This window comes from Anabrus simplex, chromosome 11 (assembly GCF_040414725.1).
Source record: "Anabrus simplex isolate iqAnaSimp1 chromosome 11, ASM4041472v1, whole genome shotgun sequence".
NCBI lineage: Eukaryota > Metazoa > Arthropoda > Insecta > Orthoptera > Tettigoniidae > Anabrus > Anabrus simplex.
Window position 1 is genome coordinate 74,189,714 of NC_090275.1, and position 26,939 is coordinate 74,216,652.

The following is a 26,939-nucleotide window of genomic DNA, read 5'->3' on the forward strand; positions in this document are numbered from 1 at the left end:
GTAATAGACAACAGGGGAGGCCGACTGAGGTGTGTAACAAGTCGTAATGAGCAATGGGCTGTATAAACAGGTCACTGAGGCAGTCCGGAAATGGTGAGTTCACGTATAAGGTAGATAAGTCAGTTAATGTTGACCAGCCTATAGCTATAAGTGAACATGATTGTTACCTAAGTAGCAATAATTCAAATGTTTTAAGTGATGACTTAATCATAGAAAATAGATTTTATAAGTGTAATTTAAATTTAGATATAAGGCAAGATTTGTTAAGTGATCTAATTGTATGTAATGAGGAAAATTTAAGTAGTGTTACTGTAACACCGAGTATTGAACTGATGATATGGGGCAGGAAGATTAAGATTTTGTAGGACTCTGGAAGTGAGAAATCATGGGTAAATTCCAAGCTGTATGAGGAAGTATTCAGAGAGAAGCATCAGGCAGCGGAAATTCAAGCGAGAAATACTTTCATTGTTACAGCAGTTGGAAACAAGTCTCAGAGGGTGAATAAACAAATAGCTGTCCCCATTAACATCAGTGGAGAATGCATTTTTCAACCATGTTTAGTTGTATCCAATTTAGTTTATGCTGTTATTTTAGGTACCGACTGGTTAACATGTCATAAGGCTGACTTAAATTTTGATCTATGTAATGTGAGTCTTACTTGGGGAAAGAGTAGCAAGGAAGTTAAGTTACCGTATGATGATGTGTCAGAAATGAGTGCGAATAAAGTGTGTTCTAGTACGAAAGGGGCTACTGAAATTCCGAATGTGAGGAATAATATTGATGTCTGCCATGTGTCTATACAGAGAGATTCTAGAGATGAAGTGTATGGACAGTGGAGAAATGTAATTTAACAGAAAGTCAGAAGGACGAATTGTGTGAATTGTTGATATTACATCGTGATGTTTTTTGTGAATCACAAAGTTTACACAAGGAGTAATTTTAATACCACCTATTCAATACAATTTATTCCACTACTGTGTGGTCAAATACACATAGAAATTACCAGAATTTTAAAGGTACATGTTTCGCCCACTATTTATTGGGCAGCATCAGCCTCGTTCAATCTTAAAACACACACTGGTCTGAGGAATCTGAATCTTAACAATTTACATAAAACATATTGATGAACACTTACAGGAGTTGATACTGTGGTTGCATAATGACTACAGCACAAAAAATATTGATAAAATAGGTACGTATACTAAAATCATTTTGAAAGATTAAAATGTTAATCTAAAAGTATTAAAATTACTCCTTGTATAAACTTTGTGATTAGCTATTTTCAATATGGAATAATGACGAGAATAATGGTTTGTAATGTTTTTCGTGACCGGCCTGGTAGAGCACATCTTTACGAACATAAATTCATTGTTCATGACATGTAGGAATATATTGGATGAATCTGAACTTAGTGACATGGTTTTACTCAGGGTGCCACTGCCGTCATCAGCAGAAGCTGGCCAATTTTCTAAGTTTATCTTGTTATATCAGGGATATTTCACCGCAGTGAAACGGTTTGGGAAATGTGCTTATTCATTAAGACAAAGGAAAAATCGTAGGCACATACAAGATAAGAAATCTTAAGAAATATATAATGTGAGGTTGTTGATTAGTTCTCAGAAGCTGGCATTGTGAACAGTACATCCGTGATATTAGCGCGTGTTGTGAAATTAAGTGAAGCATCATAGCGTTATAAACTCCAGTGTTTGGAGAAAGTGTATATAATGAAATGTCTAAGAGAATTACTTTTGGACACTAAATGAACGTTTCAAATGATCAAAGTGAAACAGGAACGTAATCTCTATATGTAAATAATATTGTATAATCAAGGTAAAAATGATATTTAATCTAGGTATTATATGTGTAATAATGAACATCCACATGGATGATACTATGTATTCAATTTGTAAAGGGTGTTTTTATACAAGTATCAATAGTGTCTACCCGATTTCAGGTGACAATGTTAATATTTCATGAATCAATCGATTCATTTAATCGATTATTTCATGAGGGAGGTGTTCTTTAACTGTACAACAAGATTACATATTTCATTCAGCATTTATTATTATTATTATTATTATTATTATTATTATTATTATTATTATCATTAATTGACCCGATAATAAAAATTGTAGAAATTTTTTAATATTTCAGTGAAATAATCACATATAACCTGAATGAGAAACCAGCATGACCAAACAGAATAGATAAACTGGCTACAGCACAGCATATTACCAAGAATACATATAATAAAAAGTGTCTCTCATTAGCAACCAAACTGAAACACTACAAACCAGTCACCCAGCCACAAATTACACATGCAAGTGAAACATTATTCAAAACAACAAACACAGTTGCAATAGATAAGAGTACTGACCTGTTTAAATAAAAATTATCAAGTAAACAGAATCTGGAAACTAGCTTCCGATGAGACAGTTTATAAAGAAATAGAACCTGTGACTAGCACAATGAAAAAGAAACGAATATCATTCTTAGGCCATGTAATACAGTCACCAGAAAATAGAATCAGTAGAAAAATTATGGAAGAGTAAGAAGTAAGAATAACTTGCTTTTTGCTATTGGTTTTACGTCGCATCGACACAGATAGGTCTTATGGCGACGATGGGACAGGAAAGGCTAGGACTGGGAAGGAAGCAGCCGTGGCCTTAATTAAAGTACAGCCCCAGCATTCGCCTGGTGTGAAAATGGGAAGCCATAGAAAACCATCTTCAGGGCTACCGGACAGTGGGGTTCGAACCCACTATCTCCTGAATACTGGATACTGGAAAAAAACAGATCAGATGTAAGGCTTTTGAAGCGTTTGCTCTATTAACTAGCGTTTTGTCTTAGGTCTGACACATCCCACGAGTCTAGTGTCAGATCTTAGATGAAACGCTGGTTAATAGAGCAAACGCCTCAAAAGCCTTACATCTGATCTGTTATTGACAAGCCCTATTGGTGAAAAATACCTAATTCCCTCCATGGGAACTTAGAATTTTCATTACTGGATATTGGCCGCACTTAAGCGACTGCAGCTATCAAGCTCGGTAAGAACAATATCAGATGGATCAAAGAAGACATGAGAGAGTTGTATATTACAATAGAAAATTTAAAATACAAAACCAATGCACTCAAAATATTGAAAGATAAACACACTAGGCTAAAGAAACCAATACACTCAAAATATTGAAAGATAAACACACTGGACTACAGACAAAAATCAAGAAGCAGAGAATAGGAAGAGTGATTCTAGAAGCAGAAAGAAAATTACATTCAGAAAGGATGAAGCAGTATTGGGCTGACAAAAAGAAGGAAAACGTTCATAAACCTGACTAAGTAGTCCTATGTTGGCTAAAAAATTATAATAAATAAATAATTGACCCAATTCATTAGATTTTATATTCTGATTTTCATCATTTAGACTGTAATATAATTAGGTATCACGCAATATTATGTCATTTAATCATAGGATAAGGGAATTCTGTTTGTAATTATTCTGTACATAAATAAGTGAGATTTGTTGATTGGAAATGATCATGCTGTGACTTGTAACTGTCTGTATGTGAGCTGGCAGGATATTTTGCAAACAAGGCTATGTTTAACCGAAGTGGTATTAGCCAAGCAAATTTTCCGCTGACACATCTAAGGTTGTGATGGTTTATACACGTGGGGAAGCTAGTTAGACACGCGACTACTTTTGTATAGTGCGTGGCCATGTGGTTTTGATAGTGTGTCCATATTCACCAGCTACCGTGTCGATGTGGAAGGGATGACCAGATAGTAGGGAGACGTGGGGTCATCACTAGTTTATAAAAGTCGAGGTAAGAATAGTTGGCCCGTCTAAGAGTGGTAGTCAAAGCTAAGAAGTGGTCTAAGAGTTTTAAGAAGTGTTTGAAGAGGTCTAAGAATCGTCGAAGGGGTGTAAGAGTGGTGGTCTTCACTGAGTAGAGACTTGTACCGGGCTGGTAGTGAAGCAGCAGGTAGAACTTCGCAATGTAAGTTTATTTCAGAAGATTCACCAGAGACTTAGTGCCGTGGTCTGCAGAGGTACAGGAAATATATAATTGAATTTAACCGATATATGGAGTTAACAGTCGTCATGGTACTTCGAATTGTTTATTGAATTCTGCTATGCATTTCGCGAACTTTGTTCGAGAATTGAATCTAACGTATATATATACAACGTAACATACAACTATTACAGTCTCTATAGTAGCTATCAGGACATGTGAAACTAGATAGTATGCCTGGATATTACAGGTTCTTTCAGTTAACTTTTCCAATATCTACCAATAAATATTGAATAGACGTTATCGCATTGGAGCTTGCTACACCCCCCCCCCCCATGGCACTACAGCCCTTGAAGGGCCATGGCCTACCAAGCGACCGCTGCTCAGCCCGAAGGCCTGCAGATTACGAGGTGTCGTGGGGTCAGCACGACGAATCCTCTCGGCCGTTATTCTTGGTTTTCTAGACCGGGGCCGCTATCTCACCGTCAGATAGCTTCTCAATTCTAATCACGTAGGCTGAGTGGACCTCGAACCAACCCTCAGGTCCAGGTAAAAATCCCTGACCTGGCCGGGAATCGAACCCGGGGCCTCCGGGTGAAAGGCAGGCACGCTACCCCTACACCACGGGGCCGGCAGGAGCTTGCTACACTCGGACAGGAAATGTATGTCAACTCCAGGTTACATAAGAATATAACAGCAGACGGCTTCCCACTCCTACCTGATGGTTTTTCAACGAATTTCAAGTTCAACAGTGGTGTGTGCAGACATCTGGTAATTACAACATTAGACATGTTATGCATAAATATTATTATTATTGATTATCCAAAGCAGTTTGGAACCCTATTTTACATAGTATACTAGGGTTGTAGTTAAAATACATATTCACTTTTACAATGAAAATGAATTCATGTATCTAAGCGACAGAAAATGAAGTGTATGAAGTTAATAAAATATTTGTAACAGCACGGCTTCTTAAACAAATGATACAGGGGTTTTGATAATGCAATGTTGCAATAATTCAAATGAGAGTTCAAGTCATGCTACCTTCTTTCAAATGCAGCACATTCAAATAGTAGGTGGTCCACTGTTTGTGAGGATCCACAAACACACACATAGCCATCAGGACGATTGATTCTGAATTGATGAAAATAATAACCAAATTTGCCATGACCAATCAAAAATTGAGTAATTTCAAAGCTTGGCACCAACACGTTACTTTGCAGGCGGTTGAAAACCTCAGGTAATTTACTTGGCCTCTAACGGAAGAAGTCCAAATGTTGTTCCATTGATGGATTACGTGCTTCTTTATGATTTTTTTAGCGTAGCTAGGTGACGTTTTGTCATAAGAAATTTCCAAATTAGATGTAGCCGCTGCTTTCGCCAGAAGATCAGCTTTCTCGTTTCCAGATATTACACAATGACTGTGAATCCAGTCAAAACAGATGTGCGGACTTTGTTGAGCTGTGGTTCTAATAGCTACAGCTACTGGATTCATATTATATTTATCATTTATCGCATTCAGCGCAGCTTGCGAATCACTTAATAACCGAGATTTCTTGTTGTTAGATTTGCATCATTCGATCGCAGACTTAATCGCCCACAGTTCAGCCTGGAAAATAGAGCATGTGGAAGAGCGTTTGTACTGGGATGAGAACACCTCAGAATTGTTTTCATGAACAACGAAGCCACATCCAACTCAGTCCTGTTGATCTGTGCTTGGTATGCGAGATCCATCTGTGTAAATAAAGCAGTCATGGGTAATTGAACAATTTTCATAAATAAAGTTTTTGAAGAGACTTGGGTGATCAGACTGTAGAAAATGACAAGGTTGCTCTAGAGTGGTATTCAGAAAGGACATAGGTGACACTTTGTTTTTCTTCAAAAAAGTGAGTTCTGCTTTTGCTATCGCCGTCAGAAACAGTGGCTCAATGCCTGCAATAAGAAGAGCTGCATCAGTAGAGGTGGTGCGGTAAGCACGGGAAATACGAAGGGCAAATCGCATCAATTTATGCCGAGCCCATTTCTTCTCAAGTGTCATTCGAAAAGAGAAAACACAATACAATATCAGAGGTACAAACGCTGTATCATAAATAATTCTTAGTACCTCTGAATTTAGTCCCCAAGAAGGTCTGCAGGCAATAGCTAAACCTTGCATAAACTTACTGCCTTTCTGTTGTAGTTTGTTGAAATGGGCCCTGAAAGTTAACTTCTTGTCAAGTACAACTCCTACATAAAGAATATGATTTTCCATAATGATATTTTGTCCATTCATTTTAATTTTAGGCTTTCTTAGTTTCCTTCTCCTTGTAACAAGCATGGCCTTCATTTACTGGGGATTAAATTGTAATTTATTATCACAACCCCAAGTAAATAAAATGTCAAGAGACAAATCTGCTCTTACTCTCAGATTCCGCACATTATCTGCTTTAATTAAAAGAAGGGAGTCATCAGCGTAGGCCACAACTTTACAACCAACAGGAAGACGTAAAGTTAGAAGGTTATCGTATAAAATGTTCCAAAAACCAGGACTACAACTAGATCCTTGTGAGCAACCCCTTTTCAGGATCTTTGAAGAAACTGCTGATCCGACTTGAAGTTTAACTTTCCGATTTTGGAAATAAGATTGTATTAATTTATATAAATTTTTGGGACAGAGCTTCTGTTTCAACTGAGAACTTTTGGCCACCAGGCATTATCAAATGCACTGGAGATATCCAGTGATATTAGGATAGCTACTTCATGCATGGAGAAAACAGTCTCAGTTCATTCTACTACACTAAGAACAGCATCTTCTGTCGATTTTTGTGGAGTAAATCCGTACTGGCATTGACTTAAATGACTGTTGCTATCTAAGTGGTATATGACCCGATCGATTACTAACTTCTCAAAAATCTTCCCCAGAACTGGAAGGAGGCAAATAGGCCTGAAAGATTTGGCAGTAAACATTCTTGAAATAATGCCTTTAGGGATTATTTTAACAATTGCAGTTTTCCAAGATGTAGGGAAGAGGCTGAACACAAAGCACTGATTAAAAAGGGTGACAAACAGGGAAAGAAAACATGAAGAATGTAATCAGCAACGATTCAAGTTCATGCCAACAGCTTTCTTGACAAATTTTCTGTATATGTAATAAATCTCACAGGGTATAACGGTATATTTTTAGTGTTAAATTAAAGTATGGCAATGCTAGTTCATTGTGATGTATAGTCATAAATGCAGTTTTATTTTAATAAGAATAAGTTATTCTATTTCCAAGTACAATCCTCAACTGTGGAAATGCAACCGTAATCTACTATTGTCCTGATCCATATTCCTGTATATTGCCAGATGTGCGAGTTTACCACTCACGCCTGGAGAAAATTGAGATGAGATAATTGAGATAAGAGGCATGCTCTCCGAATTTCGTTGCTTATTACAGCAACTAGTATCAACCAATTTATAGTATACTGTGTGGAGGAAATTAATAATATGAGTAGTAGTAACAGAAGTTACAGTGTGGTATCAGGTGTAGTTCATAAGGCCTCCACCAGGCAACATGTGGCAGCTGATATCTCTACTACCAATGTAGCAGCAGAATTGCCAGATTCAAGCACTAACATGTTAGCATATAGTTAAGATGGCAGTAAATATTTACTACATATTGTAGTTATGTTGTTACATTGTACTTGCTCCAAATTTTCATTCACCCCCCCCCCCCCCCCCCCCATCTTAACCTTTCTCTCTCCTCAGTATGACGACTATTGGACTTGCACCACTGTTGAACAGTGTTGCCAACTTAGCGGATTTTCCGCTAAATTTGGCGGAATTAGAAGACTGTCGGCAGAGAAATATATCATTTAGCGGACAGTGGATTTTTTGGCGGAATTTTAGATTTATTATAGCGGAATTTAGCATTTTATCTATTTTAAGTTTTTTAAAAATTTGTACTCCACTCTGTCTCCGAGCTATTCCGTATTTCTTGTCAGAAGCCAGCAGTCACATGAGGAAAACATGTTACATGGATCTGTTGTTATGAGATCATGGTATTATAAATTTGTAATGCGTGTAATGCCCTTGAGGTAGGGGCTTCACCTAGTTTGCACCCAGCAGTAAAACGCCTACAAGTTTTATCTTGCTGGCTCGCAGGCAGAGGGTTAATCCCAGTGAAACTCACAGATCAGATGAGTGCAGACATTTACTTTTATTATTATTATTATTATTATTATTATTATTATTATTATTATTATTTCTGGCTCCATGCCTAAATGGTTAGCGTGCTGGCCTTTGGTCACAGAGGTCCTGGGTTCAATTCCCGGCATGGTCGGGAATTTTAACCACCATTGGTTAATTTCGCTGACACGGGGGCTGGGTGCATGTGGCGTCTTCATCACCATTTCATCTTCATCACGACGCGCAGGTCGCCTATGGGAGTCAAATAAAAAACCTGCCCCTGGCGAGCCGAACATTTCCTGGAATGCTCCCGGCACTAAACGCCATACGCCATTTCATTATTATTATTCATTCATTCATTCATTCAACTTCGCTAATCGGCCAACTAGGGACCACGATAAGCCTCACTTTACATTCTGGCATTTGTTCATCTTTCGCTTGATCCACATCGTCTTCATTAGCTCACTGTGTTTAGCACGACGTTCTTCTGTCCATTTAGCACCAGTTGCCCGTTTTTCGTCCCGGAAAGTCCCAAAAGTCTTGATGGCTGCTCTGAAAAGATTTCGGTTTTGTGCATCTTCTGCTTGTAGGCCCAGTTCTTTAAGATCTTTCTTGACATTAACGTACCATGGCATTGCCGTTTTTGGTTTTGCGTCAAATATACTGAAGATACGTTTCGTCCATCGAGAGTCGATCATCCGTCGTATATGACCGTATTATTATTATTATTATTATTATTATTATTTGAGATCGGATTTCTTGGCGGAATTTTAGCGGATTTTTAGTAGTATTTAGCGGACCTTAAAAATATAAGTTGGCAACACTGCTGTTGAACACTAATAACTATTTTCACCATAAACCACCCAAATGTGCCGTTAACGCCCATAATCCCATGTTTGAAATGCACATTAAAAGTACAATCTTCTAGCAAACCACAAGATTTATGAAGAAATTTAGGAATATTTTATATGAAATTTAATTCTAAATCTGCCGTGTATGCTCATTCTTTGATAGGACCAACAATTTACTTTTTTTTTTTCAACCGGAAAACTTCAAGTTAGTAAGAAATTCCATATGAACTGTTAGTGGGCTCCATTTTTAATAGCACTAGGTGTTAAGGCAGTGTATTCACTTTTAATGGTCCTGCAATTTTTTTTAAATACTCCAAATTTTTTAACTACCTAGTTCCCAGATATGCTAGGGTAATTCTATGTATCGGTATAACCTATAATAACGTAGAAGAAAAATTTCCTAACCGTGAAAGAATTCCTGAAAGCAGATGAGGTTCCTGAGATTACTCTCCACAAGCAAACTCTCTTCAATATTTTCCTTCACCACAACGGTGGACCTTGGCTAACAAGGACCGCTCAGCCCGAAGGCCTGCAGACTACAAGGATGCACAGCAAATCCTTTGCGATTACTCTCAGCTTTCTAGATTGGGACTGCACAGTTCTCAATATTGTTATCATGTAGGCTAAGTGGACCTTGAACCAACCCACAGGTCTAGGTAAAAAATACCTGATCTGGCCAGAAATTTTTTTTTTTTTACTATGGGCTTTACGTCGCACCGACGGCCAGAAATAAAACAGTGGGGCCGGTTTCATTATAAATAGACAATAGTGTCCCTACCAATGATTTCTAAATTCTCACACAATCGCCTGGACACAGCAGAAGAAAATTGTAACTGTCCTGGGAGGTGGTCATTATTTTAAATATTTAAAAGCAAAATGAATCTGGTAAAACAGCATTATTCAGTTTAATTAGTTATGAGTACAAAACAGAAAAAATCAACCACAAAAACAACAGAAAAGATCATCCACCTACCATCCACTGAATTATCTAAAAATCCAAGGACATTGGCAACAGGATCAATGTGCACTGGAAGGGTGTATAGAGGTGGCAACGTATTGTCATCTCGGCCCTCCTGTAACAAAGATGTATTTTGTCTTTGAGCGACATACTCCAACTACAAATAGATCAATATGGGTCAAAATAAAGAGGCTATAAAAATAGCCAAGGACTTTGTTAAAATGCTGGTTATTGCTGAAAAAGTCATTGAATATGAAATAAGCCTGTGACTGTAATAACCGTATTGACTAAGTTCATTAAAAATACCACGGGTACTGTTAATATTTATTATAAATGTCTTTTATACACTTAATACTCATAAATGTTTCAAAAGATATCTACTTCATCAGTGAGCTTCACATATATAAAATTAAAATTTCTTTAAAGATAATCTTAATCTAACTTATGTTAACATAAAATCTTTAAATTAAAACATTAAAACATAGAACACTCTTGTTGTATTAACTACACATTAAAAAGATTCTTTAAAATGCTTCCCTGTCATAATATTTGCCATGAATATGGACTCACTTAAAACTTTGTTATCAGATTGTTATATCCTTGTTCTTGCTTGCCTTAAAATATAAAGACTTTCTTGTTAAATTATATTTCTCGCCATAAGTTTATTGTGCCCCTTTGAATAGTGTCTGGTCGATTAGGCTCGCCATCTAATGTAACTTTAGCTGTCAACAGAGTGGCTTAATTATCCCGCCGTGCGCTTGATTGGGTGCCTATAAGAACATGCAAGCACAAACACGTTTACCGTGTTATTCAGCAATCTCACTGCCAGCCAGCAAGTAAATTAAACATTTCTGATGCTAAAGGCTTGCTCTCTGAAGGTGCAACTTATGCTGTGAAGTTCAGGAATTAAAGGCCTTTTTCCAATCATTGCACAACTTTCCTCGCCTGCCTTCTGAGGAAAGGGCTCTTATCTGGAAATCACGTTCCTTTCACAAGGGATGACAAAAAACATTTTCAGGGCTAGGAAAAATGTGATCATACTAAGCGGTAATAGCAGAAATTTGTGATGCAATAAGCGAGCTATATTTATATATGTTTAATGTGATGGAAATCGAGGCTTTGAATTTATGATGTGTTAAACGAGAAAGTCTTAACGGTGAGCGATTTTTCAAAATATTTTTATAGTATTCTGCGCGCCTGTGATAATGGGCCTCTATGATGAATTCTAATGATGAAGACGGCGCACACACACCCCAGCCCACGAGCCATCCAAATTAATCAACAAGGGTTAAAATCTAACCAGCCAGGAATCAAACCCGGGACCCTTTGGACCAATGACCAACACGCTAACCATTTAGCCATGGAGCTGGACAAAATATTTTTGTCATCGTCCTGAGGTGATGCAGCTCTTTTCAGGCACCCCCCCCCCTCCCCTCCAATGGAAGTGAGCTGCATGTAATATACGCAAACCTTTTTTTGAGCCCGATTTTTAGGGGGTGAGGAGTAAAGAGGAAGCGCTGCCAGTTCCGGTTTTACTGGCAACTGGATGGAAATGAAATCTGAATTGAATCGATAATATGATCAATCGATATGAATTTTCTAAACATTTATTATCTTACGCCAACAACAACTGTGTCACACATACATTATTTAACATTATATAAAATTTCTGGATGCGAATTTTGTTCCTAGCATGAATTATATGGTTTGGCTTTGTTGCATAAACAACAACAGTACGAGTTCGTAAAGTGTACGCCAGATGACGCAGAGCGATGCATAAGCGATTCATACTTTGTGTTTCTAAGGTTGCCTATACGGATGCCGAAGATAACCGAGGTCTACCAATTCAGCACTAGGAAGGTCAGGGCTCAAGAAAAGGTTCGCGTATAATACCATTTTAACCACATAGAAGTCATCCTGCCATTCTTAAATTTCTGGCAATACTGGGAATCACCCCCCCCCCCCCCAAGGATGGCAGCTAATAGTGCTAACCATTATGCTATGGAGGCAGACAAACTTCAAGATAATATACAAAGACGAAAGTTCACAGCTTGCTTATCCTCGTTTAAAGACATCAGTGAATCTTGTCCTGTGTTTTCGCGATATACGAAGCATTCTTCAGTAGATCCACATTGCAATAGCTTCTAGTCACCTCATGGAGTTTGATTTTAAATTGTACGTCTCAGTACTATGCGGTAGCACTGAAAGCAGTAACCCAACCATTTGTTGAAGTACTTCCAGACTAAGGTTATCATAACGTGACAGGCTTTGAATCATGTGGAAGCAAATTGTTGCTGCCTTCATTTGGCAATGAATTTCTTGTTGTGGGTCTGAGTTTTTGGTGATCATGCAATCTAGGTATCAAAAATCATTGCTCACATTCAGAGGCAACAAGTACCTCCTGGATGACTGTAAATCAGTCAACTCATGTAAAGAGTACTACAATTTTATTTATTTATTTTTTTGCTAGAGATGCCTGTTGTACTTCAAGATAAGCATTCTTAACAAAGTGTCTAGTCCTGTACAGTACACAGGGCTTGAGAAGTTCTACTGTTCAGTTTTAGAGACAGACATCGTAAGTCTTATAAAGAACACAAAAGCTTACCAATAGTGTAATTAGGAGGATTCTGTCACGAACTGTGGACAAACTCATTTCATGACCAAAAATAAATTCATATCAATAAGAGGAACAGAAAATATCATTTAACCACTGGCAGATTCTATAAAACTGCAACAGATTCAAACAAGTTATTTTCGGAAGAAAACAGTCTTCTGCTTCCAGCATTGTCCCATTTACAGTATTTCTACAGTATCCTGGTAGTTATCACTAGGAGTTTCCCATCTAAATTGGACAAGCTGGCACATTACAAAATCAAACTACTCTGATTAAGAAAGAAAAAGATTGGCAGTGAACCGATCACTTAGGATTCCAAATAATCCCAGAAATGAAGAAAAAAGGATTATCTTACCATGAGAAAAGCATGAATCTTCCTTGACAATCTATAATAATCTCTTTCGCCGCCGCACTCATTAGGTGGAAGTGGTATCTCATGCGTTTCCTGCGCTTTTCTAGTGGCCTCATAGCGGTAGCCACGTGGAAGCTCATCTATGAGAAAAGGAATCATTTGTCAGAGGTGTGGAGAATGTACCATGCTTGGTAGTATGCAAAACACCAACAAAATTTTTTGAACATTAGTATATAAGTGTACTATATCTCTTAACCCTTAAGTAGTCACGTGACTGAAAGGTACATAAACACTCGCATTGGATCTTTTTGACCCATATTGGCAAATGAAACAGTATAAGGATATTCATGAAGTAACATGAGGGAAATTATTACTTTTCACACACAATTTGAAGTCCTGATCCTAGACTGAATGATCAATATACTGGGCTTCAGTTCAAAGGGCCCTGAGTTGAATTCTTGGCTGGGCTGAGGTTAAACAAGTCTTATAGATCTTTTAAGGAAAATTCACCATTACAATACTGGAAATTATTTATTAGTTTCTTAGAAAAACATCAACGGTACATGTTTTATCTCTAAGAGACATCTTCAAACATATTACCATGGAAACACTGCTACTACCATGCAAAAACATCATTACATTGATAAAACAAAACTACTTTTTTCAGGCACCACGTTCCAATGATGATAAAAGTTTATAGATAAGCACAAATATTTCAAAGTATGACAAATTGCCATTATAGAGTAGCTATAGTTGATCCAGATGCTAAAGTTCTTAAAAGTCTCTCATTATCATCTAACATTTTAACACGACAATGTCATATTTGTCTATTTTAATCTTAATGTTATGTTAAAATTGTATTGTTTCAGGACCTTTCGAATGAATTGTACAATTTATGTTTATGGCCGATGATGACCCCTAACAGGGTCAAAACTGGAACCAAATAAATATTTAACAGTAATGTAAAACGCATTGCAAAAGTATGTTGCATGGAAAAGGTGGAATTGTAAAATTTTACTTAAATATACATGCAATCTCAGTTCAATATGGACCATTAGAAATGAAGTTTTTAACTCTTAATAGCCATGTACAGAGCAAAGAGTGTAGGAACGAGCACACAGCCCTGTTTCAATCTATGAGTGATTGCGAACGAATCTGATAATGAGTTAGCATGAACAACCGGTGCAGACATGCCAGCATGAAGAGCTTGAACCAATTCCACATGATGTTCAGGACATCCAAAATATCTCAATACTTTCCGCATAGCAGATCTTGGCACTGAATCAAAGGCCTTTTCCAGATCATAGAAAACTAAATAAAGAGGCTGCTATTGCTCTCTGCAATTTTCCTGAAGCTGCCTAGCTAGCACAGAAGATCATGTCTCTTGTGCCTCTGGAAGTTCGGAAACCACATTGAGACTCAGGCAAAATCCTCTGAGATAACTTGCAGCCAGTTTAATAGAATTCTTGCGAGAATTTTACCTGTAGTTGACAAATGTGATATACCACGGTAATTGCCACATACACTACGATCGCCTTTCTTGAAGATAGTGATGAATGTAGCATTCTTCAAGTCGCCAGGTACTTCGAGTTTCCCAAATCAAGAGGATGAGTATGAAAAGTGTAGCCTTCAATGAGATACCTTGATAGTTGTTGCAGTCTTTCCTGTTCCCTTGCTTACAGATAGGTACAATTACTGCTTTTGTCCAATCGGAAGGTACCTTACCAACACCATGCTAATGTTATTACTCTGTGAAGCCATTTCATCACAGCCTTTCCACTATACTTCACCATTTCAGGTCTAATTTCATCTATTCCTGCAGCGTTATGACAATGGAGTTTAATTACCAACCTTTCCTTTTCCTGAAGCGTAATTTCACCAACATCATTGTCCTCCTTCCCAAGAGCTTGGTTGTTCATGGCATCACCAGAAAGAGTATCTTTTACATTGAGAAGATTTTCAAAATATTCCTTCTACCTGTCCAACGATTCCCTGGGATTTACCGTACAATCCCGAATACCACCCGCACTTTTTCCCCCAAAATATTGGTTCTAAATCTTGGGTGCAGGTCGTATTCAAGCCATTCATTCTCATAAATATTTACTACATTTACATGGAGTATTGAAATAGATTTGAATATGGTTACTGTACTCAATATACCACATGTAAACGGGCATTCAGGTCTTATTGTATTTTAGTTGCGTTCTAGAAAACAAGATCGATTTTTTTTCTCAATATGGTTACAGTGGCATGTAAAAGCGAAACGTAAGGTAACGAAATTAGGTAAAACAAAGAATATGGATAAGAATGCAGTAAATATGAAAGCCAATTCTGCTGATGCTCGATCGTCATTTGTTTCAGAAGTGTTGCTGGCTTGTTGGGGGTGCGAATAGCTGATCTCGCCATATATCTTACTTTGCGAGAGTCGAGACTGTTGGTTACAGAAATCTACCTCGCTTACATCTGAGTTCCGTATCTGTCCCGTGAAAGTACTGTCTCAATAGTAAACAATAGATTCAAAACTGCGTCTGCGGTCATTTGCTGTGCATGAGGAACTTAAAGTTGTAAGCGAAGCTGAAATGAACGGAATAGTGCCGATGGCAGAAAATACAATATTGATGAATCGTGTATTCGTGATTGGCGGAAGAAGGAAAAACTTCTAAAAAGTAACGGCAATCGCAGAGCACTCCGCGGGCGAAATGCAGAGTTTCCAGAAATTGAAAAACGACTCCACAAATTTGTGATAGAAAAGCGTGAGTTAGGATATGGTGTTTCTAGTGAATGTGTCAAGTTAAAGCACTAGAGATCTCAAAAGAACTCAGAACAGGGTTTTACTGCAAGCCGCGTATGGATCCGAAACTTTTATCGGAGAAAGGGATTGTGTATTCGGAAATGTACGTTTATTTCACGCCTCCCTGGGGTGTATGAAGAAAAATGAATGGCCTTTCAGCATCATGTTATTCATCTGAGGAAGCAAAATTCTTATTTGCTGTCGCAAATTGGGAATGCTGACCAGATACCTGTCTATTTTGATATGCCGTTGGAAAACACAGTGGATACGGAGAGTTCTAAAAGTGTAACCATCAGAACAGGTGGTAACGAAAAGCAACGATGCATGGTAATGTGCGTATTAGCGGATGGAACCAAACTCCCTCCATATGTGGTTTTGAAAATGAAAACACTTCCGAAAGGAAACTTGCCGTCCAGTGTTATTGTTAGAACACTAGAACACGAATCCGGCTGGATGGACAATGAGTTAGATGAGGACCGGGTGAAGTGCGTTTGGCAACATCGCCCGAGAGCTTTGTTACAAAAATAAAACTTGCTTATGTTGGACAGTTACCAAGGACATACAACTGACGCCGTAAAAGATATGAGGAAAGGAAAAACCAATCTTGCGATAATTCCCGGAGGACTCGCTTCTATTCTACAGCCATTGAATGTGTGCATGAATCGGCCTTTCAAAACTGCAATGAAACTGTTGTACACCGAATGGATATTTGATGGTGATCATGCGTAAACACCAACTGGACGAGTGAAGAAGCCTGAAGTAGGACTAACATGCAGCTGGATCAAGCCCGCATGGGCGTGCATTCCCAACAATCTAGTATCCAAAAGCTTTAAGAAATGTGGAATTTCAAATTCAGTTGACGGTAGTATGCCAGCGACGAAAGTTCCTATGGTGAAACTTCAGATGACGACGGTGAATTGTGAATGATCCGAGTACTGCACCCGATTTTATTTACAATTTTTGTGATGATTTTATTAATTGTAAGCTTTTTGAATTTATATTTGTGGTATCTGGTAATTTAGTAATCTTCAAGATGGCGCCAACTGCTGCTGTTGTGTGAAACGCCTCTCCGGTAAATCTTGTCAATTAGCGAGATTAACAGCCAACAAGTGCTATTTGTTACATTCTCAGTGTAACTAATCTGTCACAGACCTGAAACATCTTTCAGTATGTCCGCTAAAGAAGCTATTCATTGTGTAGCGACTATTGAAGATGTTATGAAGGACTTCCAAGGCCGCTTGGAATACGTCGCAAGCTGCACCTGCCGCGCGGAATAGCTGCAGAGGCTAAAGGCAGAGTTCTTTCAGTTCCAAGAAAGGGTGTCTAGTGAGCTGAAAAACATAACAAAAAACTGGAATATACTGAACAGCACCTCGAACAACAGGCTGAACTGCTTGATGAAGCTGAACAGTATAGCCGGCGGAACTGCTTAGTGCTGCATGGTATTCCAGAGGAGCCAGCAGAGAACGTTTACGATAAAGTTATCGGCACGATGAAGGGCAAGTTAAATGTAGATATAACTATGTCTGATACAGATTGTTGCCATCGATTAGGGGTGCTAAAATGAACCACAGCTCAGGTTGTTGCTAGAGGTAAGCGCCCTATAATCATAAAGTTTGTCCGTTATCATGACCGGGACAGTTTGGAGGGCTAAGCGGCTGTTAAAACGAAATGGCCTTCTACTGACAGAATCCCTGACAGGTATCAGAAAAACTATTCTAAACAGGGCACGTGATCACTTCGGGCTCTGACAGGTGTGGACACAGGACGGCCGCGTTGTTGTTTAGAAAGACAATGGACAGAAAATGTTTGTTAGCAGCATGGCACAATTAATAAGCCTTATGTGAGCGACGAGATTGACTGGGAAAATAACAATGAGTGATATAATAGCGTATAATGTTTGTGTATGTGAAAGTGATAGTGTGTGCGAGAGTGGTTGTGTAAATATTTCTGGAGATGCTTATGAAACAACTAGGGTGAGTAATTTGAATTTTTCTGTTGACAATGGCTAATGTAAATGAGTCAATTATTTATACCGAACAGCATGTCCGTGATGTCATTGACCCTATCCTTCTTCATTGTCAACCGCCTTCACCCTTACCTTCCCCTTCACTAGCTGTGGCAGGAGACATTCTTAAGCAAAGGTTAGCTCCCCACCAACAATATTTTCAGTGTTGTCACATCAATGGACAATCGCTTCTTTGTCACTTTGACGAAATAAGGCTCTATTTAGAAACAGTAACTTGCATTGTATTTGTGTAACAGAGACATGGTTACAGCAGTCACTCAAATCTGATCGCGTTAAACTGAATAACATGACGTTGCATCGCCTAGATCGTCTAAATCGTGCAGGGGGCGGTTGCGCTATATATTGCCGTAGCGACTTAAAAGTAAAATAATTATGAGCTCAGATCCTAAGACTCCATTTCGACCTGAATTCATGTTTGTTGAACTCTTGGTTAATAATCAAAAACTACTGATCGGAGTGGTATACAAGGCGCCGGACATACGACACATATCTGACCTAGAAGTGGCATTATCAAAGTTAACTCCGATATACGAAAACATAATCCTTCTTGGTGACTTCAATACTAATCTCCTGGTTACAAGCAACGAATCAACATACTTACAAAACTTATTCCATTGCATGGATTACAATATAATGACACTAGACGCGACTAACCACATTCACAAAATAAACCACACGTCTCACACACTGATTGACCTTATTATAACAAACAATCCGCAGAAAGTGGTAAAATGCCGTGCCAGGTATTTCGACCCATGATCTCGTGTACTTATGTTACTCTCTCAAGGTACTAAAGTACAAAACCAGGTACATAATGCGAAGGGACTTCAAGCATTTTAATACTGAAATAATACGAAATGAAGCATATAAACTGCCGTGGAATAACATTCTACTGACGCATGACATTGATGATACTGTAAGGTTGACAGACTGAACTCTTTAATATTAGGACTATATGACAAACACGCTCCGAAGAAGCAAATTCGAGTTTCTCACCCTTCGTCTCCTTGGTTAACAAATGAAATTAAGTCGGTCGTGGCAAATCGTGATGCATGGTATAGGCGATTTAGGCGAACTGAAAGCACTAGTGATTTCGAAAATTACTGTAGTCTTCGAAATCAAGTTAAGCAATTAATTTGTAACAGCAAGTATAAATACATTCAAGAGATAACAAACAGACAAAGTTCAGCACTAATATGGAAACATTTGCATCAGATGGCTATGGGTCGCAGCCTGACCAAGCATAATCATCAACCACTTGATGACCTAACTGATGATGATATTAATGCCATAAATGCTCATTCCTGAGTAAAACAAGTAAAATTCACATTCAAAAAAAGTTGGTGCGAACGATGTGAAGCGTGTAATTTACTCTCTCAAGTCAGATGCTCTGGGTAATGACGACATACCATTATCTTTCATAAAAAATATTATTGGTGCCATATTAGCTATTCTGATGGATATATTTAATCATTGCCTCGTACAGGGAGTATTCCCGACTGTGTGGAAGTACGGTATCGCCATTCAAATTTCTAAGAGGAATTCTCCTATTTTACCATCAGATTATCGCCCTATATCCATTCTCCCACCCCTTTCCAAAGTACTAGAACACTTGGTACACAAACAAGTCCTCACTTACTTGACTAACTACTCACTGCTTGACCCTTACCAAACTGGTATCAAGAAAGGACACAGCACAACGACTGCCCTACTGAAAGTAACTGATGATATCCGACATGTAATGGATATTGGAATATGGAATATTTTAAACAAATACTTGCAGGTCACTTGACCATCTTTCATCATTATTTCATTCAACATTATTTTTTACAAGTCTTTACTTTCATTTTTGATCTGTATTGAAAATAGCGATCTCACTTAATTTACAAAAGGTATACATTTATTATTCAACCTATTCAATACATACAGTACCACGTTATGTGGTTAATTAGACATAAAAGATGTGAATATTATGGACATGTTTCGCCCTTCTTATTGGGCATCATCAGCATATTAACTAATCTCAAAACAAACATTTTTAAAAAGATTATAACATTTATGGTTTATAAGAATTGAGCTAAGATTTGTTATGATATTAAAATTTATGGAACAGTGGTTAAAAAATATGATATTGGGAAGTACAAGCACATGTTAAAACTATTGTAGACTAATTTAAAATCTTGTCTAAAAAAGTATTTGTATCGATATAACGTTCTAAAAACGGCGTGTGTCTGGAACTGAAATGGATCCTCTTCGTTGTGAAAGTCAGCTAACACAACAAGATAGATATACATACGGCGTTTGATTTAATGACACTCTATTCATCGAGGTTCCTACATCTTCTAGATGACTACACTTTTATGTGAAAATCAAGTATAACCTTCAAATACTGATATAATCTCTCCTCATAGCAGCTCCAACCAGTACACTTTCACAACGGTTATATCAGAGAGTATCTTAAACCAACCAACTTACTGAAGATACATCATAACATTTGCCTTTTCTTTACCTATCTTTTAATGTTGGAACGTATAATATACACAAAATTCACCCTCTGACCTACGTTAGCAGCTAACGCAGCAAATATATGCTGACTAGCACAACGAAGAGGATCCATTTCAGTTCCAGACACATGCCGTTTTTAGAACTTTATATTGATACAAATACTTTTTTAGACAAGATTTTAAATTAGTCTACAATAATTTTAACATGTGCTTGTACTTCCATAAATTTTAATATCATAACAAATCTTAGCTCAATTCTTATAAACCATAAATGTTATCGCCTTTTTAAAAATGTTTGTTTTAAGATTAGTTAATATGCTGATGATGCCCAATAAGAAGGGCGAAACATGTCCATAATATTCACATCTTTTATGTCTAATTAACCACATAACGTGGTACTGTATGTATTGAATAGGTTGAATAATAAATGTATACTTTTTGTAAATTAAGTGAGAACATTATTTTTTATTAAATACGATTTTCATCGACATTTTCGTTGTAACCGCTGGTCAGCCAACATAATTTTATAGCATTCTTATTACTTGTTCATAACAGAATGTTGCTTTGTTCATTTTAATTATAACAGAAGTTTTCTAATGTCAATATTACAAATACTCATTGTAATATCTTTATAACCAACTTCATTACAAGTCTTTTACCATACGTTAATTTCAGTTAACGTCTCTCCAAGGCTTTTTAAAAATTTGTTTTACTTAATATATATGTAAATCAAGTGCCTAATTTTATTTTAAGGTTAAGGTAATGGCTGATGATGCCTAAATACAAGGCGAAACATGTACCATTTTAGTTAACATGCCAATGTAAATCAACTAAAACAAGACTTATTGTATTGATTAGGTGGTCAAATTAATAAATTAACTTATTGTTATTATTCCAATCAAATATAATCAATACGGATCAAAATGATGTTTTTTTTTTTTTGCTAGGGGCTTTACGTCGCGCCGACACAGATAGGTCTTATGGCGACGATGGGATAGGAAAGGCCTAGGAGTTGGAAGGAAGCGGCCGTGGCCTTAATTAAGGTACAGCCCCAGCATTTGCCTGGTGAGAAAATGGGAAATCACGGAAAACCATTTTCAGGGCTGCCGATAGTGGGATTCGAACCTACTATCTCCCGGATGCAAGCTCACAGCCGCACGCCTCTACGTGCACGGCCAACTCGCCCGGTCAAAATGATGTTTATCACATGTAATGCAATGGATACTCGACAAGTGACTGTACTGGTTCTACTTGATTTTTCTAGTGCTTTTGATACTGTTGTTCCTCAACTGCTACTTTCAAAACTGGATTCATTAAATTTCAGCAAGACGGCAATAAACTTTTTCAGATCATACCTCAAAAATCGCCGTCAGTGTCAAAGTAAATAATAGCAGATCTGAGTGGCTTAACAAACCCCTCGGTGTCCTCCAAGGGTCTGCACTTGGACCATTGCTGTTTGCAATTTACTTACATGATGTTGCCAAATCGATTACACATTCCAAGTATCATCTTTATGCTGATTATCTGCAGATCTACTACCACTCAAGAACTGATAAAATTCAGAGTGCTGCACAACAACTTAACGCAGATTTAAGTCTCATAAGTAATTTTGCATTGAGTAACAATCTCAAAATTAATCCCCTTAAAATGCAAGCAATAATCATTGGTACTTCAAAAAACTTCCACATCTTAAAACAATACAAAATTCCTCGAGTAGCACTAAACAGTATCATTATTCCATATTGTGAAACAGTTATGAATCTTAGTCTGGCCATAAGCGAAACATTGAACTGGGGCCTATTCCACAAAAGTATGGTCTTGTACATTACAAGTTACTAGTGTGGGTTCTTGTAATGTATGGAGTTGTACATTTCTGTTCCACAAAAGATTGATAGTCTCTTGTATATTACTAGTGAATTGTTACAAGTTTTACAAGTGACAACATATCAATAAACATACTACGTCATAGCATGAATCAGCTGTTTACCTTCATATTCCATTCGTTGAATTAGGTTATGCTTGCCTCATTAATCTTAATATCGTATTTTAAGTTATGTAGCAAAGATTCAAAGAATTTCTCAATGCTACAATGTTATTTTTCAGTTTATTTCTTTGATGATAGGAAATTACTCCGTTATTATCACCCATTCTGTTCTTCCGCGATCCTCGCATATGTTCCACGATAGTCTGACATACCCACCTTGGTCTGTCATTTGGAATCGGATGCCGCTAATAACGACATTCGGCCGCCAAACTTAATTGTTACAAAATTGCACACTCTGCATGAATTGTTAAAATGGTGTCAAGGAAAGGAAGTTATTCATTTTGAAGGAAATAGAAAGAAGGAAAGATATTCATTTCGGTGCATTCAGCGAGAGTCTGAAAAAACAAGACAAAATAAAGGGTTGGATGGAAATATTTGATTTGGAAAAGCTCATGGAGCTTTTGAGGGGAAAAGTTGGATTAATGATTGGAATTACTTGGAATTAATGATTCCAGGAATGTCGTCCTTGGAACATGTTTGTTCAGTATTTTCAGCTCAAGGAACAACTTGAGGAATTTTTATATCATTTATTGCAGCCACCACAGAATGTATTGACCTACAGACCGAAGATTTTGCCATCCCATGCATATGTGCAATACCATGGTACTGACCACAATTTCCTAGCCAAAGCAGTGTTGTTAGTAGGCCTAACTGTTGTTTAGCAGAGAGAGATTTATTTCTGTTCGTAGGATGTTTCAACCTATGATAAATGTCCATCAAAAGTTCTTCCACTTGTATTGTGCTTAACCTAAAACTCTCACTGTATTCAAATAGTGTTAAACTGGAAGTTTATTCTTTCCCTCTACAGATGGTAGTTTTCATTTTCATTACCATCACTATCACTTCTGCTAGACCACATATTTATCAAAATGTATCAAATAAGTATATTTAAATAGCACTAGTACATTTATATATTATTGTCCTTTCACTGGTAGAGAATAGTTCCCAATTCACAAGTAAATTACAAGTACTAGTACTTTTGTGGAACATACCTATAAAAATTCACTGGTAATTTGTAAGTATGGAGTAGTAAAGTACAACTGTAGAAAATTCTTTTGTGGAACAGAAACTCTGGTATTTGTACTAGTTACTAGAGAATTTACTTGTAATGTACAAGACCATACTTTTGTGGAATAGGCCCCTGGTCGTAACATGTGACGAAAGGGTGCCAAAAGATATATCAAAGCCTGCATCCCCTGAAGCGGTTTAAAAATATATTTCCTTGGTCCCTGTAAATAAAGCTCATTCAATCGCTTTTGTTTCCAATTCTCGAATACTGTGATACAGTTTTTATTGATATCAATAACGAGCAAGGCATGAGACTGCAACGTGCCCAAAATGCATGCATCAGGAATGCATTCGACGTACGACCATATGCCCACGTATCCCCATACTATAGACAATTATCTTGGTTATGACTGAATGACAGACGTAGCTCCACGCAACTACTTTGGTGTATCAAGTGCTTTCTGAAAACACTCCTTACCTATCCACCAGATTTCGCTACCTTAGTTCCCTACACCTGTTCAATACCCGGTCACACGGTACGCTAGAAATTCCTGTGTATCGAACCACAACCTACAACAGATCGTTCACGATCACCGCCACGAGCTGGTGGAATGAACTCCCCAATGACATCAGGTAAGCTAAATCTAAGACAAAATTTAAAATCCTTTGCCGGCGTCATCTTATAAGCACTTCCAGTCTTTCTCAAGTGTGAATGGGATGCATGAATGAGAGTGAATATGGTTGTTTATTGTAATGTGTTCCTGTTTATACTTGTTATATTTTACTCAGCTTTAGTTAGTGATATTTTAGTTGCTTTAGTTATACATTAGGTTGTAAAGATTTCATATGATAAAATTTTATGTAAAAATTATATCGTATATACATGAAGTGGTTAAGTGTAAGAAAGGGCCGGGAGCCCTAAATTCGCCGCAATAAAGACTCTTTAATAATAATAATAATAATAATAATAATAATAATAATAATAATAATATTAATATTTGAAGAAAATTAAATAGGTATGTTACATGATTTTTTACTTTTTTCTGTATTTTGCCGTCTAAAATTTCAACTATGTCATATATCAAGTTGTTTGAATCAGGGCCAACAATCAAGTTCCGTGTTTCACTAACACACGGTAATAATTCTAATTTAGGCCCAAGATGTTTCTTAAATACTAAGCAGCTCAGGCCAATGTATAATTTCAGCTGATTACCAAACGTTTCATGTGATGTGTGATTGTAATAGTCAACGAGTTTTGGTTTTTTAAAAAGGTTCACACATTCCGGTTGATTGTAACAGGACCGCTCGACAAGTCTATGCCGAGTTGTGCAAACATACGATGGCATTTTTATTCATATCCAAGAACATTAAAGTGACATACTGTTTCGTATCAGTGCATAAATCTTCAATCAATATATTCTCAATTGCGATAGTGCATTAGTTTCCAGTAGATTGAAGCAGGACTAGCAGTTCTATTCTGTGTTCTACGAACACATGACAATTTTTGAAATCAAAACCAGAACTTTTAATTGCCAAGTGGTTTGTCTTTGTACATTCAATGTATATATGTTTCATCTAGTTTAGTCAGATTGAGGCAGAACAGTCAAACCCAGGAACATTCTTGTAACACCAATGTTTCATATCGTTATAAGTGTTTCATATTGTATGTGTGTATTTTCGAACACTGCATGTGTTCCCAGTGTTCCGTGTCCATGAACGCATGACAGTTTAGGCCAGAACTATGTCTTTGTACAATTCGCTTGTGTGTATTTCGTCCATTTTTTTCTTTTTTCTTCAAAATAGAAACAGGACTGTCACGCTCTTATGGCCGGTTTCTGGTACACCACAGTTACCTGTGAGTTACCTAAATGCGCTTGTAACTTTAACGAGTTTCCGGAAACTTAAATCAAGATTTATAAACCCTCGTAATAAACAGTACAGTTACCGTCATGTTTAGTATCTCTCGTACTCCAATACATGTCTCTACGCAAATGTTTTTAGGGTTATTTTGGTAATATCTAGTTACATTTACTAGCAGAACTTTTCTATAATGAAAATTGGTTGCCAAACATGTACATAGACATCTCAATCGCAATGCGATTATAAGAAGTCAGTGAATGATAGCTATTTGGTGCGACACAATATGGAAATGTCAGATAATTCTAAACGTGCGAAAAATTTCAGTCCTTTCAAGAGGAACTTGTTAATAGACCTCGTTCTTCAAAGACGTTAACTGCGCGCGTACTTCACAAAAGTAAACAGACTGGCTACCACCACAGAACCCCCAAAAAGAGATTAAACATGCAAGAATAACAAAACTTATACAGTAAAACCTCGTTAATTCGAAGTCGTTGGGACTAAAAAATCGGACTTCGAATTACGTGATTTCGAATTAACCGCCAATTCGCAATTCAGAAGTACCAACCCTTGCCGCATTACGAAATATTCTAACTCCCGTTACTGCATGCAGTTAACCTTGATTCACAGTTTATACCTTTCAAATGCCATAAAAAAAGAACTATTTCCAAAATGTATCCAAAAAAGGTGCATTTACAGTATTCAAATAATGCACTTTCATATCTCACTGGCAAATATAACCTCATGCAATGAAAGAAAGAAAGAAAAAAAAAAAAAAGCACGATTCAAAGACGAGGAGAAATCTATTCTGGCTCCCATGTGCAAGTGCTTTATTCATTGGACATTGGAGTACTATATTGTATGCAATTTAGATGCCTTGTATTTACACAGAAAGTACCCGATGCCCTTAAAATCAAACTTTCCTATGACTCTATCTTTGTACGATTTCCCGCCATGGCACTTCTCTCGTACTTCAGAAATGTAAACACTTGCCGCGTCACAAAGTATTCTAAGACCCATTAATAAATTCAATCCGAAATGTATCCAACAAGGTGAATTTACAACTTTCAAATAATGCACTTGGATAAATCACTGACGAACATAACCTCACGCAACGAAAGAAAAACAATCACAAATTCAAAGACAAGGATAAATTATGCTCCTTCCACCGAGCAAATGCATTATTTTTTGGATATCTGTACTGTTTGCATTTTTAGATGCTTTGTACTGGGATGGAAAGTGTCCGACGCCCTTAAAACATTGTAGCTTATCGAACTTTTCTATGACGAGGGGATAAAGTTTCTCGCTTCCATCTCAACGCACTACAATGACTCCATCCCCGACCCTTGTACGATTCTCCGGCTGGCACTTTCTCCTTTAAAACCATAAGACCGTTTGGGCTCGCATTAAAATAAAGCAATGCAGTTCATCGGCAATGACAGTATTGTTACAAGTAACTATTCTCATTTTGGTTCCGTATTGAAGTTGACGTATGTCTCAAGTATTATTACAATATTATAAGTCCACCTGTTCAATACAATATTGTATTGTATTGTATTGAACAGGTGGACTTATAATATTGTAATAATAATAATAATAATAATAATAATAATAATAATAATAATAATAATAATAATAATATTGTAATATTGTAATAATACTTGAGACAAATGACAGTATTGTTCGGTGCCTACGAATTTATTATATGAGCCACGCTTTTTTGTCAACTGTCGGCATCGCCAGTGTTCGCACATTTTGTTTTCCCACACACA

The 26,939-nt window shown here is 37.2% G+C and overlaps 1 protein-coding gene across 3 annotated transcripts in view; it reads right to left on the minus strand.

Moving 5' to 3' along the window:
- LOC136883454 (protein maelstrom homolog) overlaps nucleotides 1-26,939 on the minus strand; it is a 228,650-nt gene that overhangs the window by 130,942 nt on the left and 70,769 nt on the right. For all 3 annotated transcript variants that reach the window (XM_067155759.2, XM_067155761.2, XM_067155760.2), the window contains exons 5-6: nucleotides 12,938-13,074; nucleotides 9,984-10,083 (exon numbers count right to left, since the gene is read on the minus strand). In XM_067155759.2, the coding sequence (XP_067011860.2) occupies nucleotides 9,984-10,083; nucleotides 12,938-13,074 (237 nt within the window). The remainder of the gene's footprint in view (nucleotides 1-9,983; nucleotides 10,084-12,937; nucleotides 13,075-26,939) is intronic.